This window comes from Marmota flaviventris, chromosome 10 (genome assembly GCF_047511675.1).
Source record: "Marmota flaviventris isolate mMarFla1 chromosome 10, mMarFla1.hap1, whole genome shotgun sequence".
Taxonomy (NCBI): Eukaryota; Metazoa; Chordata; class Mammalia; order Rodentia; family Sciuridae; genus Marmota; species Marmota flaviventris.
The window spans coordinates 18,189,893-18,206,766 of record NC_092507.1 but is presented as its reverse complement, the minus strand read 5'-3'; the positions used below and the strand labels follow the sequence as shown (position 1 = coordinate 18,206,766).

The 16,874-nt window shown below is 63.3% G+C and overlaps 1 protein-coding gene across 1 annotated transcript in view; it reads left to right on the top strand.

Annotated features, from left to right (window-relative positions):
- Positions 1–13,678, top strand: part of Runx3 (RUNX family transcription factor 3) — a 51,462-nt gene extending 37,784 nt beyond the window's left edge. The window contains exons 5-6 of the mRNA XM_027936971.2: positions 6,993–7,151; positions 11,063–13,678. Coding sequence (XP_027792772.1) covers positions 6,993–7,151; positions 11,063–11,586 — 683 coding nt within the window. The 3' untranslated portion in view covers positions 11,587–13,678. The remainder of the gene's footprint in view (positions 1–6,992; positions 7,152–11,062) is intronic.
- The last annotated feature ends 3,196 nt before the right edge of the window (positions 13,679–16,874 follow it).

The following is a 16,874-nucleotide window of genomic DNA, read 5'->3' as shown; positions in this document are numbered from 1 at the left end:
AGGCCAGTTCCAAAGCTGCTGGCCACCGTGGCTCTGTGTGCTGGGCTCCATGGATGTCCTTCACCATGGCCGGGGGACGGGCCCAGGGAGGCAGAGCCAGCTCCCTTGGTGCCCGGGGCTCAGCTGGGGCCGGGAGGTGTGGGCCGCCCGGCCCTCCCACCCCGAGCGCTGGCTCTGCCGCGGGTGGTGTGGTGTTCTCCTGCTCTGGGGAGCTGCGAGGTTCCGCGAGCTTCCGGCGCTTGGCCCACAGGAAGTGCCAGCAGCCCTGGGGTTGTCACCAGCCTCGTGTGCCGGGGTCTCCTCTCTGGGCTCTGCTCTGCAGCCCTGAGCCCTGTGAGGCCTGGGCCTTCTGTGGGGCGGCGGGCAGGAGCGGGGCTGGTCCTGGGGGCCAGGGGGCAGGAGCCTGCCGTCCCTGAGGCCGGGCTGTGGGTTCTGTGGCCGGGTCGTTCCCCTCTGGTGCCCTGCAGAGCGTGCCCGACCTGCAGCCAGGTGGCCGGCTGGGTCTGAGGCTGGCTTGGTGGCTTCCTGCCTGTGTGGCCTTGGTTTCTGAGGTTCTCGGGGCTGGTGTCCCTCCGAGTCGCTGGGGCTGGTGAGAACACAGGTTGCTGAGCTGGGTCCAGGGCGGGTGGGTGGCAGCTGTGGGCCGGGACCACAGTTTGGGAACCACAGTTTGGGAACAGCTGACCCCCTGCCTGTTCAGAAGGGCTGGCCCTCGAAGGGTGGGACCCGAGTTCTAATCCTCCCGGAAGCTGCGGGTCGAGGTACTCAGGATCTCCCCCAGGACCCGCCTCTTCCCCAAGTCGTACCTGAAATGAGTCCAACAAATGCTTCCCTGGGCACCCACACCAGACCACCCATGCCACGTCAGGTGCCATTCCATGTGCTGGGGACACTACTGGGAACCCAGGCTGATGGCTTCCCACCTCCTGGGACTTGCGCCCCAGAGGGGAGAGGTGGAAAACAGTTTTGCTGTCACCATGGCACCTAATTTTTTCCCTCTTCCTCCCCCACTCTGGGCACCCTGGCCTCCTGCCTGGCACACTCCTGCCTCAGGGCCTTTGCACTGCTGCTGCTCCCTAGATACCCCCAGAGTGACGCCCGGCTCCCACCTCCCCACCCTGAAGGCTCTGCTCAACCTTCTCAGCAACTGCCCCATCTTACATGCCATGCACCCAGCTGTCCTCACCTGCCCGGGTCCTGCCCAGCCTTAATCCTACCGCGGACACTCATCACCCTCCACTGTGCCCTCCAGCTCACTGATCTGTGTCATTTACTTTCCATGCCACCCTGGGTGATGCTCGCTGTGGAGGAGGGGCTCTTTTCTCTGTCCTGCCGGGCACTGGCTGAGACCCCCGGGTGCAGACAGGAGCACTTCAGGTGCTCAGTAAATATTTGGCGAATAAATGAACCAAAACTTGTAAATTCTTCATTTAATTTCAGGTAACGAGAGACCCCACGATGAAAAGCAAAGCCGGGGCCAGCTGCCGGGCAGAGGGGTGGCCGGGGGTCCTCCGGGGGGCCGTGTGGCTGCCGGGGGGCTCGGCAGGGGCAGGAGCAGTGACTGAGCCTGCAGCCAGGCCTTGGCAAAGGCTCAAGTGGCCACAGCCTCATCCTGGACTCTGGGTGTGGGGACCGGGGGAGGGAGGCCTGGGCTGGGAGAGGCCAGTGCCCCCGGGACCCCAGGAACCAAGGCCACCGGAGCCCAGGAGCTGGGGCAGGCCCAGGGGAGCCAGGGCGCCGGCCCCGCAGGAGGGAAGGGGTTAACCTCAGACCTCCCGGGTTCCCCTAATCAAGCCCAGGCCGCTGGAAGCCCCATGGCAGCCCTGGGAGGGCGCCACCGCCTCCCTGCCCGCTGGCCCCCCGCCAGCCGCCGCCTGCTTTCATCTGCTCACAGGGGGCCGATTCACGGCAGACCACCCCGGGCAGCGCCGCTCGACTCTGCGGCTGAGAGGGTCCCGTGTAAATCTCCTGACAGGCCGCAGCCCCGCCGCAGACAGTGGCCGCTGTGTCTGGGTCGCAGCGACCGAGGCTGCGAGTGGCCTCGGGTGGGCACAGGCCTGGCGACTGCGGCTCCCTCTGTCCCCTGGTCCCCTGGGCCCTGCTCAACCCTGTTTCCCCGGCTTCCTGCGCCCCTCCCACCTGGCTGAGCCTTGGGAAGCCAGGCCCTCTGCTCCAGCCCAGCGCCGTGGCGAGCTGTGGTTCCAGGTTGAATGTCACTGTGTGGCCTTAACCTTGTCCTCCACTTGCCTGTCCTTAAGAGGGGGTGACGGTGACCACCTCTCGAGGGCTGTGGCTGCGGAGGTATCGTGTGCGACGCCACAGTGGACACTGCCTGAGTCGTCCTAAGACGAGTGGGCCGTGTGCCTCCCTGGCAGGGGTGTGTGCTGGGCCGCACGGAGGCAGGGGGCTGGCCTTGATGGACACCCGGCAGGGAGTGGGACCCCGTGCTGGCCTGACTGGTGGTGATGAGCGGAGTCCTGGGGACAGGGTCAGGACCCCACATGACCCTTGGCGAGTCACCCAGCCTGCAGGGCCCCAGTGTTCTTCCCCACCCTTGACCCTTATCACAGACCTGTGACCTTGGCCACCCCACTGTCCAGCTGTATCCTAGCGGACCTAATTGCCTTGGAGAAGGTGTCCTTGTCAGAACTGGGGCCACAGAGGCCTCCCTTGAAGCCAATGCCTGGCTCACTGTCCCCTGTTGGACCCATCGTCCCCCTCAGGGCTCAGTTTGCATGATCCCACTTCACAGATGAGGTAGCCAAGGCCCAGAGCGGGAGGTGCCTTGCCCAGGACGACGAGCAGATTGCCACAGGCCCTTGGGAGGCCCCTGGGCACTACTCCAGGCATGTGGGGAAGCCCAGCTACTGGCTGCTGATGGCAGCCCACCCGGGCCCCTGGGGCGGGGGCTTCTCCCCAGCGTCTCTGTCTTCCCCAGGAATTCGACTTCTAAACAGCTGTGCTCTGAACCCAGGCTCCTCCTCTGTCGTCTGAAGACAGTGAGCCCCAGTCGCCAGGCCTTTGCCCACCCGAGGCCACTCGGCAGCCCCTGTGCGCTGCTCCCCCACAGCCGCGGTCCGACTGTGGATGTCGGAACTGAGGCCTAGAGTGGGGGACTTGGCGGGCTCGAGCCGGGTGTGACCGTGGACCTGCCTCTCCATCCCGGGCCTCAGAGCATGGCATAGCCCTGGTGGGTCCCCTGAGAGAGCCCAGCGTGCCCTGCCCAGGCCCGTCCTCCTGCATGTGCAGAAGCAGCCGTGCCCTGGCCTGGGCTGGGGCCGACACCCCTTGTCAAGCCCCAGGCTCCAGGGAGACCAGGTGGGCGGGTGGCTCTGTGTGACCCTGAGCGCAGGACTGGCCGTCAGGGACGGTGGCGGAACTGCTCACAGGACCTCGCAGAACGAGGCAGGCAGTGCTGGGCTGCTCACCCGCTGTGGGGACAGGCACTCGGGGGACAGCGGCTGCAGTTTGTGGGGTTCCCACTCCTCCAGCTCCCACACCAGGGCCGCCGCGGGCTCCGTGGCGGGAGGAAGGGCGCTTCCTGGAGGAAGGGCTCTTGGGTCTGGCCCCAACAGTCAAGAGGGCCTTGCTGTTCTGAGCTGAGGCTCTGGAGGGTGGGGTGGAGAACATTCTAGAAGCTGGCCACAGCAGCAGCAGGAGAGGGGCCTGGGAGGCAGCCCCGCCCTCTTCCCGGGTGCCTCTGGGCAGCTGACCAGGGGCTGCTCCATGCAGACCTGAGTCGGGGTAGCCAGAGGGGGCTCGGCGAGCGGCTGCGCAGGGGGACTGAGGCACCAGCGCGGGCCCATGAAACCCCCGGGGGAGGGCCCAGGTGACCCCGGCGAGGGCCAGCCCCTGCCCGGCTCCCACCGTGGGAACCTCGATGAAAGAAGCCCTTTCTGCCGCCCCGTCCTCTCCTCGGGCTCAGGCACTTCCGTTTCCTTGGCTCCCAGTGCGGGGGCCCCAGCCCCATGGCTCCCAGACTTTCTGGCGCCCTGGCCACGTGAGGCCGCCCCACTGCCCCCTGCCCCTCCCCGGCAGTGCCACCCAGCACCGGGAAGCAGGTCCCGCAGGCTGTGGAAAGTCCTCCCCCAGGAAGTCCTTCCTCCGCGAAGGCAGGACAGCCACAGAGCAGCCCCACTGTGGGGCCAGGTCACCGGCTCCCAGCTGACCAGCCACTTGGTACTGGTCCTGCTCTGAAGCCTCAGAGCTGGGCGCAGAGGCCGGGCGGGTCCTGCCTCCTCGCCCTGCGTTCCAGACATGGGCAGCACCTGGCCTGGGCCGGCTGTCTCCATCCTACCTACCCCCTCGGTACACCAGCAGGGGCGGAAGGGACACTTGTGAGGGCAGGGACCCTGGGGAGTGGACGGTAGCCAAGCCTTTAGGCCAGCACCTCGGCCCAGGAGGGCGGCACGGTGAGGACCCTGCAGCTTGGGGTGGGCATGCGCCTTGAGCAGGCCCCGGGCTGCAGGCCGTAGGGCCGGGCCTCAAACCCGGGCTGCTGTGAACCCTGCCCTCCTTCCGCCAGCCACAGGGTACCTGTAAGCACTCTCTGTACATGGTGTGACTCAGAAAACGGGGACTTTATTCCCCAGTGACAACAGTGACATGGCCTGAGGTTTTGCAGCAGCTTTTGTGTAGCCTCATTGGCTCACTTCAGGCTTGTGGTTGACTGAGACACCCAGATCCTTCGCACCCAGCTGCTGTCAGGTCAGTTTGCGGTCTCCACATCCATCCGGCTGCCTTCCTGCCTGTTGAGATTACTCTGAATTCATTTGTCCCCCACCTCATCCGTGCCTCCCTGCCATGTCCAGTGGCCTCAGAAGCCGGGCAATGGCATCTTCTTGGAGCCCTGTCAGGGCTTTGGCTGACAGTGGCCACCCGACAGGTGCCTCCCGCGGCCCCCTCTCCACCTGCCCCACTCCCCACCCATCCCTTTCACCCCGTTGCCGTGACTCACCCAGCGCCCTGCCCAGGCATCTGAGTTCGCAGCCCCAGCCAATCTCGGCCCCAGCCCTGCTTTCCCCTTCCTTGTGCACAGGGGACAGCTGTGAGAGGGTCTGGCCAGAAGCCAGGTGGTCCTATTCCTGCCACCAGGTGTCCCATCGGTTTCTGGAAAGGGCCTTGTCACAGGACACAGGGTTCCCTGGGTCTCAGTGGCCTGCTGAGCCCCCAGGGCCCCTAGGATTCGCAGATGCCCATTGGAACTTGTGGCAGGGTTGTGGAGGGAGCTCAGGGGTCTTCAGGGACCAGAACCCTTGTGTCCCTATCTTAAAAACCAGAAGTGAGGCCTCTCCTGGGGCTCCCGGCTCTGCCCTCAGTTCCCGGCAGTGGTGGGTGGTTGCTTCCCACTCCCAGCCCCCGGCAAGGACAGCAGGGGACTGTCATACCCCCCCCACTTCTCTCCTCTGTCAACCTGAAAACTTCCACGTCACTTCGGGACTCGGGCAAACTTCTTCTGTCTTTTCCCTTCTCCCCACTTTTATTTTATTTCAAATATTTTTTTAGTTGTAGATGGACACAATACCTTTAGTTTATTTTTTTATTGTGGTGCCGAGGATGGAACCCAGTGCCTCACATATGCCAGACGACTGCACTACCACTGAACCACAACCCCAGCCCCCCTTCTCCCCACTTTTCTAAAGGGGCCCAGGTCCAACAGATCCCACCACCCCTTCTTGCTCTGTGACCTCTGGCAAGCCTGCGTGCCTCTCTGATCCACAGTGCTCTGATCTGTAAGAGAGGACCTGATCACCTTCATCAGGGAGGTGACGGGCACCTCCGACAGATGTGACACAGAGCGAGGGACAGCCGTAGGCACAGCAGTCCTCACACAGTTATTGAGGCTAAAGTCCCAGGGCAGGCCCTAGGGAATCGGGCATTTCCGAGAGACTGGTTATGCTCCATTTCACAGGTAAGGAAACTGAGCTTGTCCTCCCAGACATTCCACTCAAAAAGGAAGGGACATTATGATATGTCCAAGGTGACATCATTCTAGAAAATTCCATGAGAGTCTTCCTGTATTCCATGCACATAAAACAAAAGCAAAGAGTGGGTAGAAAACCTTCCACAGTGGGGGCTTCTGGAGGGGTCCTGGGATGGGTCAAAACGCCTCATCTGCAGTGTTTTGACTTTTGGAAACTTGATTTGTTGCTTGCGAAATGTAACATGAGTGACTGAAAAAGTGTGTGTGTGATGGGGAAGGTCCCCACAGGCTTGATGTCATTCAAAAAGAGCTCTTTTGGCCTTCAGCAGGCTGCAGGAGGGCAGGGGCATGGCCACCTTGACCCTGCCAGCTCCCTGGGGCCTGGGAGGTGAGGTTGGGGCTCTTCCTTGTGGCCCAGAGCAGAGGGTGCTGGGAAGCGCCCGCAGTTTTCTCCAAGTGTGACGCCCCAGGCCAGGTGTGCTGGTCCCCTGACCCCAGCTTCCAGGAGCTCAGCCCTGCCCCTCCCTCAGGTGCGCCAGCCCTGCCCAGCATCCTGGTGGCTTTGCGTTCTGCCTGAGGCTGAAGGGACGAGGGGGTCCCTGTGCCTTGGGGCTGGAGCAGGGCCTCTTGATCTGTCGGAGGTGGGCACTGCTGACCTCTCTCCCTGCCACCCTTGGGAACGGAGGCCTCCCGCGCCTGGTGCCTCTGTGTCCCCCTCTGCCTCACAGTAGGTGGGGAGCATTAGGCCACAGACTTTGATGTGAACCCTGAGTTTGGATCTTGGGTTCACAGCTTAACTGACCCCGTCCAGGCCCCACTGGTGGCTTTAGAATACCTCCCTGATTTGTGCAGTTAGCGGCAAGCTCCTGGCAGCCCCAGGTGGCATGGAACCACCATGCTCTGTTCAGAGAGTCTTCTGAAAACCCCAGAGGAGGCTGGTGGTGACCTCAGGGTTCTCTCTGCAGACCTGAGGTTAGAACTCAGGAAGAACTTCCCAGGAGAGCGAGGCTTTTCTGTGTTCCCTGAGACTCCAGGGAGCCAGTGGCTGATGGCTTCTGATGCTCCCCAGGGCACCGACAGAAGATAGAAGACCAGACCAAGGCGTTCCCTGACCGCTTTGGGGACCTGGAGCGGCTGCGCATGCGGGTGACACCGAGCACACCCAGCCCCCGAGGCTCACTCACCACCACAACCCACTTCGGCAGCCAAGGCCAGACCCCCATCCAAGGTAGGAACCGGGACGTGGCCTGCCTGCCCAGCCAGGCCCTTCTGAGAAGCTCTGGCTGCTCTTGGTTCACGGAGGAGGCGCTGGGCAGCTCGCTCCTGCGGGTGCTTCCCCGGGGCCCCCTTCCCCCACCCAGCACCCACCTCCTGACTTGGCAAACCACATCCCCGGGATCAGCGTGAGCGGACACAGCCCAGGATATGGGGTTAATGTCAGAGGACCAGTGAAAACTGGGGTGATGTGTCCCCTCTGTGCCCCGAGGAATCTCCCCTGGCCCCAGCCTCCCATCTGAAAGTCAGGTGAGGGGGCTCCCAGGGCTGGGGGGTGTTCAGGCCACAGGACTCAATTGCACTCAGACTGTGACATGAGTCGCCAGCCCGTGAGACACGTGGCACTGTCGGGGAAAGGCCTCCCCCCTGCCCAGAGACTACCCCAAACAGGGGCACTGAGGACCGGGGCTCTGTCCCCATTGCCCAGTTGGGGACTGCAGGTAGGTCTTCCAGAGTGTATAGCTGCCCGCAGGCAGTGGACAGGGCGCCTGTCCTGGCCTCCAGGACTCAGCCAGCGTGTCAGCTGGGGGCTGCTGTCGGCTGGGGGCTTTTGCCGCCTGGCACTGGCCGGGCAGGGGCAGGACTCTGGCTGGAGAGCAGGGCGCGGGGGCGAGCTGCCACAGCACTCTGGCCTTCTCTCCCAGTTAGCAGAGCTGCATGAGGCCCATTTGGCAGACGAGTGAATTGAGGCTGAGGAGGTTAAGAGTCACCCTGGTCACACGACCCACTAGTGACCAGGTCTAGTCTCCACAATGCTGCCCCCAGGAGGGTCTATGCTTCAGGAGGCCTCAAGAAAGGGGCTGCAGCAGGACTGCAGACTGGCTCCCACCTGTCTCCTCCTCCTCCTCCTCCTCCTCCTCCTCCTCCTCCTCCTCCTCCTCCTCCTCCAGCTGAGCCAGAGGCCTGGCCCAGCCCTTGCTTTGTGCTCTAGGCCTGACGCAGCAGCTGGGGGCTGGATGCGGCCCCTCCAGCCTGGACTCAGTCCCCTCCACCCAGCATTCAGCCCCTGAGCCCTGGGGAGCACAGGAGCGGGTCTGGCCCCCAGATGGGCTGCTAGGTACCTGCACACCCTGCCCTGTCGCTCTCTCTGCTCACGTCCCCCTGAGCCAGCGCCTTCAACGTCACAGCAGCCCCAACCCAGCTGACCTCTCCCTGCCTCGGGCAGAGCCTGGCCTAACGTGTTGGGGACCGAATCTGCCCTGCCACAGTCGGAGGGGCATTGTCTGGGAATCGGTGCCCATGGGTCCCTAAGCAGACCTGCCCATCCTCCACGCAGCCCCAAGGGGTTTGGCCTGCCCCGCAGCAGGCACAGCCCCTGCCTCTCCTCGGGGGGTCGGGGGGAGAGGAGGTCAGCAAACTGTGCAGGGCAAGTGGCTGACCCATCCTTCTCCTCCTGCCACATCCTGAAATAGGGCCCTGGCCCCTCATTAGCCACCCATAACACTGGGCCGTAAAGTCCCCCTCTTCAGGTTTGTCCCCTTTGGGGTGAGAGAAAGAGCCCTTGACCAGGACCAGCAGAGGGACAGGACCGGTGCAGTCAGGTGGGCCTGGCTACGAGCTTGGCTATGCCTGTCACTGGCTCTGTGTTCTTATGTGTTCTTCAGCAAGTCACCAAACCTCTCTGAGCCTCAGTTTTCTCATCTATAAAGTGGAAAGAAGGATGCTGGCAGCCCAGGCATGAGGACTGTCCCTCATGGGCCCTCCCTTGGGGTGGGACCAGCCTCTCCCTTCAGGCATCCTGGGATGGCCTCAGGACACCCACCACTTCCCTGGTGCCTGTTAATAGCTCTGACCCCCTGGCCTTGGTCACGGGGAGCAGTGCTGAGCCTGGCCCCCCAGCCACAGCCACCCACAATGGGGGCTTCTCACCACTCAAAGGGCCCATTCAGCCTCCACGCAGCAGCTGGGGCAATTTGGAGAAAAAAATAAACATTTCCTCCCACTGTTGGGATTGGCTGTTGGACAGTGGCCGCCAGCTCGGGTTTCCCGGGGCGGTAAGGCTGGGGGTGGCACAGGAGACTCGAGGAAGCTGCTGGGGGGTCCGAGGCGTGCCCAGGGCAGGTACCTCCCACCCCTTGAGGAGGGAGGCAGGGCGGATAGTGGCAGGTCCAGGCAGGCCCAGCTTGTCGTCCGTGCATGTGGACTCTGATGCCACACTCCAGGCCCAGGCCCTCCACTGCAGGACCTCGTGTTCCCAGAGCCCCAGACCTGCTGTCCCTTACTGGGCTCCATTTGGGGTTCCTTTGCCCTGAGGATGGGAACTACCTCCACCCTGTTCAGCAAGGAGGAGCCCACCTCATGCTGTCTGGAGGGCCTGCTCCCCTGGGGTCCTAGGTGCAAGCTGCCACCAGGCTCCTCTGACCTCCCAGGCTCCAAGGCAGACTGACCAGCCAGTGACCACTGGGGAGGGTGTCGGACATTCCAGAAGGTTCCAGCTGCCCAGAGACACTGCCGAGGGATGTGTACCCAACTGCCTGAGCAGACCCCAAAGCCTCAGAAGGGACAAGTCTCACCTGAGGAAGCAGGAGGCCTGAGCGCTCTGTCCCCAGCCAGGCCTCAGTCCTGGTCAGCAGTGCCCACCAGCTGTGGCACCAGCCCCACTGGGCCAGGGGACAGAGCTTGGTTTCCTGGGCCCTCTCCTGGCTTTTTGCCATGGTGGGTGAGACAGAGGGCCGGGCGCCAAATGGGCTTCGCTCCTGGACACTCCCAGGCTCCCCCACCCCACTGCTGCTGGAGTGCAGGAAGGGTCTGGGTCAGGCCCTTCTCTTCAGGGTCCTGCAAGGCCAATTCTCCTGGGGGCCAGCAAGAGATGTCCGAGCAATGGCAGCAGCGCAAAGCCCCACAGGAACTACCCTGTGCCCAGCTCTGTTCTAAGGGCTCTATCAACTGAAACCTTACAAAAGGCTGTGGTCCCCAGGAAACGGGTACAGAAGGCTAAGTGACTTGTCCAGGGACACACAGCTGGATGTCTCAGCTCTGCTGCCTTGATCATGAGAAGGCGTATGTTGGGGCTCCGCCCCAGGAACCCTGGGGTTTTATGCCAGAACCAATGTACTGTGGGGTCCTCGTGCCTCGCCCTCTCTGGGCCTCCATTTTTCCACCAGTCGGGTTAGACTCAGTCCCAGAGTCCATTTGAATGTGAGGTTCCACAGCCTGTGACCACAAAAGTAGGGTAGAGGCTGGGAGCCCTTGTCTTCCAGCCCACTGAGGAGCCATACTCCCAGGGGAGCCGGCACAGGACCAGGCTGGACACTGCCCAGTGGGGGCCTGGACCCCAAGGTCCCTCTAACTGGCCTTTCCTTTGCTGTGGAGGCAGGTGTGGGTAGCTGCTGGTCATTGTGTGGCCACGGTCAGCTCCAGCCTGCAGGAGAGGGGCACAGAGCGGGCAGGTAGAACCCACAGCTGCAGGGCGCCAGCTCCATCCCGGGTGTGAGCTGAGGCCCGCAGCCTGGGCGCAGAGCCCAGTGTGCACCTGGGCACTCACACTACCCCGGGATGCCGAGGGCTGGGGCCTCCGGGTGGGTCCAGTTCCTTCTGTGTCTCTCTGTCTCAGTCTCCCTATCCTCAGAAGCAGGGTTCCCATCGGAGTCTCACAGACCCCTAAAGGGGGTCACAGGCCCTTTTCATCCCCGCGGCCTTGTCAGCCCTTGACAGGGAGCCGTCCCGAGCCAGGTCCTCAGTGGCCACCTGCTCAGGGAAGGCAAGGCCCCGTCCTCGGCTGCGGCCCAGGCACCCGCCCCCTGCGCTTCCCAGGGATCCCCAGCGCGGGGGTCCCCTAGTGAGCCCTGTGAGCCAGAGCCCGGGTCACACTCAGGAGGCCCCGGGTGGCCTGGCCGCGCCTGACCCTCCTCTGCTGTTCCCCAGGCACCTCGGAGCTGACCCCCTTCTCCGACCCGCGCCAGTTCGACCGCTCCTTCTCAGCGCTGCCGCCGCTCTCGGAGAGCCGCTTCCCCGACCCCCGGATGCACTACCCCGGGGCCATGTCGGCCGCCTTCCCCTACAGCGCCGCGCCCTCGGGCTCCAGCCTGGGCGGCCTCGGCGTGGCGGGCATGCCGGCCGCCAGCCGCTTCCACCACACCTACCTCCCGCCGCCCTACCCCGGGGCGCCGCAGAGCCAGAGCGGCCCCTTCCCGGCCAACGCGGCGCCCTACCACCTCTACTACGGCGCCTCCTCGGGCTCCTACCAGTTCTCCATGGTGGCGGGCGAGCGCTCGCCCACGCGCATGCTGGCCTCCTGCCCCAGCGGCGCCGCGCCCGCCGGCAACCTCATGAACCCCAGCTTGGGCGGCCAGGGCGACGGCGTGGAGGCCGACGGCAGCCACAGCAACTCGCCCACCGCCCTCAGCACGCCGGGCCGCATGGACGAGGCCGTGTGGCGGCCCTACTGAGCGCCGCGCCGGGGGACGGGACCTCGCTGGCCCGCGGCCCCGCGCGCCTGTCCAGCCACGGCTTTGTACAGAGGGGGCGGGGACCCCCGGACACTGCCCAGGCCCAGCCGACTCGCCCTCCTGCGTCTCCCGGGACCACCGCCCGGCTCCAGCCGTGCCCAGGGCTAGCTCCTGGGCCGGAGGCCATCTCCGATCCAGAAAAGTGGGGGGGCCCTGCCCAGAGGAAGAGCCCCGGGCCGGCCTCCCTCCACACCCGCCCCCCAGGCCCGGCCGCCCTCGGCATTAACAGGAGTCAGAACTGGAGGCCCCGCCCCCGCCGGAGGGTCCCCTCACTGCCCACTGGAGGGGCTGGACCTCGCGGGCAGGGAGCAGAGAACACACCCCAGCCAGTGCCCCGACCCCGCTTCCCGGAATTCCTACAGCCGAGAAGTACCCCCACCCCACCCCCGCCCCGTCCGGTCCCAGCTGCCTCTGGGTCCCAGGGAGCAGATGAGCTGTGGCAGCAGGTCCCTTATACAGGGACGCACTTACAAACGGGCCCCTGGTGCACTTTTCCAGCCCAAGGCAACCACCCTCTGCCCTCTTGGTGGCTGGTTTCATAATTTCCATTTTTGGAGAGAACTCAGGGCCCAGATAGGTCCTAGGTCCTAGCAGCAAGCGTTGAGGAGAGGGGCGGTAGGGTCAGCCTCGCGGCCCTGTGAGCTGGGTCTGGGACGGCCCGGCCACGCCCCTCTGTTGCACTGCAGAAGTGAACAGTCTTGAACAAAAACCAGTTTTTAACCTTGATTTTAGAAAAAAGCTTTAGTCAAACATTTTCAAACAGAAGGTCTCTTACAGATGAAGCACTGTGGCTGGGAACAGCACCCCCACCCCTGTCTGCCTTCTGAGTGGGGTCATTGGGATCCTACCACCTGCAGATGTCCTGATCCTACAGCTGCACCTTCCCCAGGGGGTCCCTGCGAGAACCCGGTGAAGTTCCAAAGGTGCTGGAATCTCACATCTGTGTTCAAAGACATTGGTCCTGGAGGAGGCGGGGGGGGGGGGGGGGGTGGCACTGGCTGTGTGACAGCAGAACAGTGGTGGACGACTCCCCAGTCCTGGCTCAGCCACCCTGTGCTAGGAGGTCACCTCTGGAATCTGCAGACAGGAAGCAGGCCTTGCTCAGGGGCTCAGGCTGCAAGGTCCTCACATCGGAGTTCCTTAGTTCTGGAAAGGACCAAGGAAAGGAACAGGAAGCATACAAGGGCTGGCGAGCAGGTGATTTTTCATGACTGCTTCTGCCACATCATCTGTGGATGTGAAAAGTCCCCTATCCTGCTCCTTTGTGATGGTCTCTATCATAGCACTTGTCCTGCCCTCACCAGAATAAAGGCATTCTCCATCTCTTCGAATAGTGACTGGGGGTGTCCTACAAACTCCCTGCACCCAGGGGGGCCTCTCCACCCCTTCTCAGGAAGCAGCTATAAGTCCACTGCCCTCTTACCTGCTTCACTCCCATTCTGTGGTCATAAACTGGCCCAGGTCAGTGGGGGAGGCACCTTTGGGTTCCCAGTGCCCAGCACTTTGTAGCCCCACCCCAAGTGACTACCCCTTCCTGGTACCCAAGCCCCGAGTGGGGCAGGGACAGGAAATAAATTGATCTCCACCCCCACCCCTGACGAGCAATGCCGGCAGCCAGGTGGAATCTGTCAAGCCCACAATGGGTACAGACAACCGGGCTGGCAGAGATGGGTCCTTATTTGCAAGGCTGGTTTAAAGTTGTGCTGGGCGAGAACACACTGACTGGAAAGCACAAGGAGGGGAAGGGGTTGAGCCAATGTTACTGTAAGCGCGTGGGCAGCGGGTACAGATCCTTTGTGACATATTGTCACGCTGAGGCCTTGGTGTCTGCTGTGCTCATGTCTTGTGTAAAACTGTCCCAGAATGGGAGGGGAGGGTGGGGGGAGAGAAACTGCTTTGCACTATTGTTTGCTTGGTGTGTTTGTTTTTCATGCACAACTTGCTTGTACAGTAAACTGTCCGTCTTCTGTACTATTTAACTGTAAAATGGAATTTTGATTTGTTACAATAATATAACAGATATGTTGAAGGATCCGGTGCCAGGCTTCTAGGGCTGTGGGCATTGGCATGGGGGGTAGGGTGGGCAGGGGCCTCCTGTCCTTGGCCAGGAGGAAGCAGGGTAAGGCTGCTGCTCAGGGGAGCCTGGGGCCCACGCCTTGTTCCCATCCAGCTCTCTCAGGAATGGTGGCAGAGACTCCCTGCGGCCCAAGGACAGCTGCCAGCCCTTTGGGTGTGGCCAGGACCATGAAGAACCTCAGGCAAGCCTTCAAGGTGCCACCACTCCTCCCCTCTCAGTGGCATGTGTTCACCTCATAGAAGACACTGCACTTTGTCCCAGATTGTTCCCCAGATGCAGACTTAGGGAGGGGGCACCTGGGGAGAGCCCCCTCTGGGATTTGTGGCTAGTGCACAGCAATGAGATGGCAGAGTAGGCAGCTCTTGGGCACCCCGATTTTGTAGAAGAAGGGCCTGAAGTTTTCTGAGGGAGTGCTTAGGGTTTCACGTCTGCTTGGGGCCGCAGGGCTAATGTGAAGGGACCTGGCTCCACAAACCCCTACTGGCCCTGCCAGCAAGGAAGCCCAGCCTCCCCCACCCAGGACCCAACAGCAGCCCTGTGCCAGCCATTTGGGATGTGCAGAGGGAACGCTCATAAACAGACCTTTGAATGATGCCCACTTTAAAACTAATCCCAAAATTTTGCCCTGTTCAGTGGGTTGAGACCTAAACGCAGCACCCAACAGGAAGCTCCCATTTCCCTAACCTAAATCCTTGATCACCCCTCACCCCAGCATGCAGGGACCAGCAGGTCCCTGAGCAGGTCCTGGCACAGCTGCGGTTTCTCTGCGTGTCCCGCGGCACCTCCCAGGGGTAAGCAGAGCGGGTTCTGCGCAGTGCCCACGTGGCCAGCGCTGCTTCCATAGTGGGTTTTTCCTCCTGGGGGAGGGGGGTCACTTTGTAGGAGCTGATGGCCCTCCCCGCAGCTGATGGCAGAGGCTGTGGACTCCAGAGCCTCTGACTCCATCCCCTGTGTCCCACTTGCCAGGCGGCAGCGGGAGCCCAGAGAAGCCCCGGCTGCTGGAGGTGGCCCCTGTGGGAGGAAGCGCCGCAGTAGCCGCCGCTGCCTGCAGGGGGCAGCAGCGCAGGGTCGCAGGTGGCGCCGCAGCCAGCGCCCCCCCCCACACACCCCCCCACACACACACCCCCCCACACACACACCCCCAGAGAAGGGTGAGCAGAGGCCGCCTCATGCGCCAGAGTCCCTGCGAGGCCCAGAAAGAGCCTCCTTGGAGGAGGGTTGGGGAGGCCGCCAGCTGCCCTCTTTACTCCCATACTCACTGCCGCGTGCCAGGCTGTGGCTGAGTCACAGGACCCTAAACCCCAAAGCCCCCGCCTCAGGCCGGGATTTACCTGGCTAGAGGGGAGGGCTGGCTTCAGAGTCCCCTGAGCCACCGGCAGCCAGTCCAGGGCGAAGAGGCCATTTCTGCCACCCCCTGGGACCCGGGAATTCCATCTCAGAGGCCACAGGGACCCCTCTGATTTGGGCAGCCTGCGCTGACCCGGTGGGAGGCTGAGCGGCCGTGCCCCAGGGGTCCCCGGAGCGGGACAGTGCTGGGCTGGCCTGGGCCTGGCAGCGTGCGAGGGGGACGTGGCCCCGAGACCGGAGCCAGCCCCCTTTTGACGGCTGGGCTCTGGCCGCGGGAACGGCCTTGGCTCTTGTTCTGGGAAGGGCCACCCCGGCAGGATGTGACGGTCCGTGACAGCGACACACACCGCGGGGAGCCGCGGGAGGAGCAGGGGAGGGCCAGGCTGCGCGCGGAGGCCGAGGCGTGTGCCCCTGGAGCGCCTCACCAGCCCTGTCCCCTCCCCTGCCCCACACAGCAGCCCCAGCAAGCCCAGGGGCAGCCCTCGCCCGGCCACCTGAATGGGGACCTCAGCTCGTGGGCCGGTTGCCCCCCACTTTGGGGTCGTAAATGAAACGAGCTGTCACCCAGGAGAGGGCGGAGGCAGAGGCCGCGAGCCGGAGTGACCGGTCCTGGCAGAAGTCCAGGAGCCCTCCGCCTCCGCGGCCGCAGGCGGGGGGCGGGGACGCAGCCCGCGACATCCGCCGCCGCCGCCGCCGCACCTGTGTGGTCCAGGCCCACCGCAGCCCCGAGGCCCCCGGCTTCCTATTTTTAGTTTGGGGGCTCAGAGCCGCTGATGGCTTCAGACATTTTACGTCCACCGAGAGCCTGCCCCTCACCCCGGCCCAAAGGAGCCGTCCTGCGGAGGGGGCGGCGGCCTCCCATGTGCCACCGTCACTGCTGAAGCAGGAGAGCGCTCTGGTGTCCCAACAGTGGCAGCTGCTGGGCCACCAGCCCTCCTCTGCGCGCCAGACCTTGGCCAGGATTCACTCACTCACTCACCCCGGGTGCCAGAGGCAGGAAGAGGAGGCCAGGGCAGAGCAAGCCCGGAGGCTCCTCAGAAGAGGCGTCCTCCCCCAGACAAGGTGGAGGAGGTGACTCGAAATCGGCCCAGCAGGGAAGCGGCAAGAGGGCCTTGGGCAGCCTGAGTGGGGCCCGCGCTGGAGGCGTGGGGCCGGGAGGAGTAAGGGACTGTGGGGAAGAGGAAGGGACAAGTCCAGGTCAGGGAGCACGGGGAACCGAGCTGAGGAGAGTGTGCAGGCGCAGGCCTGGGTGTGGGCATGCGGAGACCTGGTCACGGGCTACTGCAACAATCGGAGCACAGGAGTGTGACATCAGTGCAAATTGACAGGAGAAGGAGCTCCCGTGGCCTCAAAGACCCTTAGCACTCGGGTCTCAGGAAGGACACCGTGCCCCAAACTCCCGTGTAGATGCCTCCCACTCCCTCGTGGGTAGTGGCTTCAAAAGGAGCCCCTGGGGACAAGATTTCAATAGTAGCCAGTTAATCCACAGTCAGCTCTTGCCTGCACCAACCCCCCACCCCACCCAAGAGTATTGGGGGAAGCCTTAGGTCCTGCCTCAATTTCTTTAGGACAACCCCTGACCACACCCGAGGTCACAGGCAGCCTCAGCCTAGAGAGCCTGGGGCTCACAGTCTGGCTGGCCACTCACTCTCCTCTGGGATTTGAGGAGATAAAGTTATGAGACAGCACCCAAGGTTCCCAAGTTCCATGCATTATGGTTTTTATTATTATTTTTTATAGTGTACCCTAAGGTTCCTTCAGACTTTTTTCAGTTTGACTCTTTTCTCCCCACCACACACACACA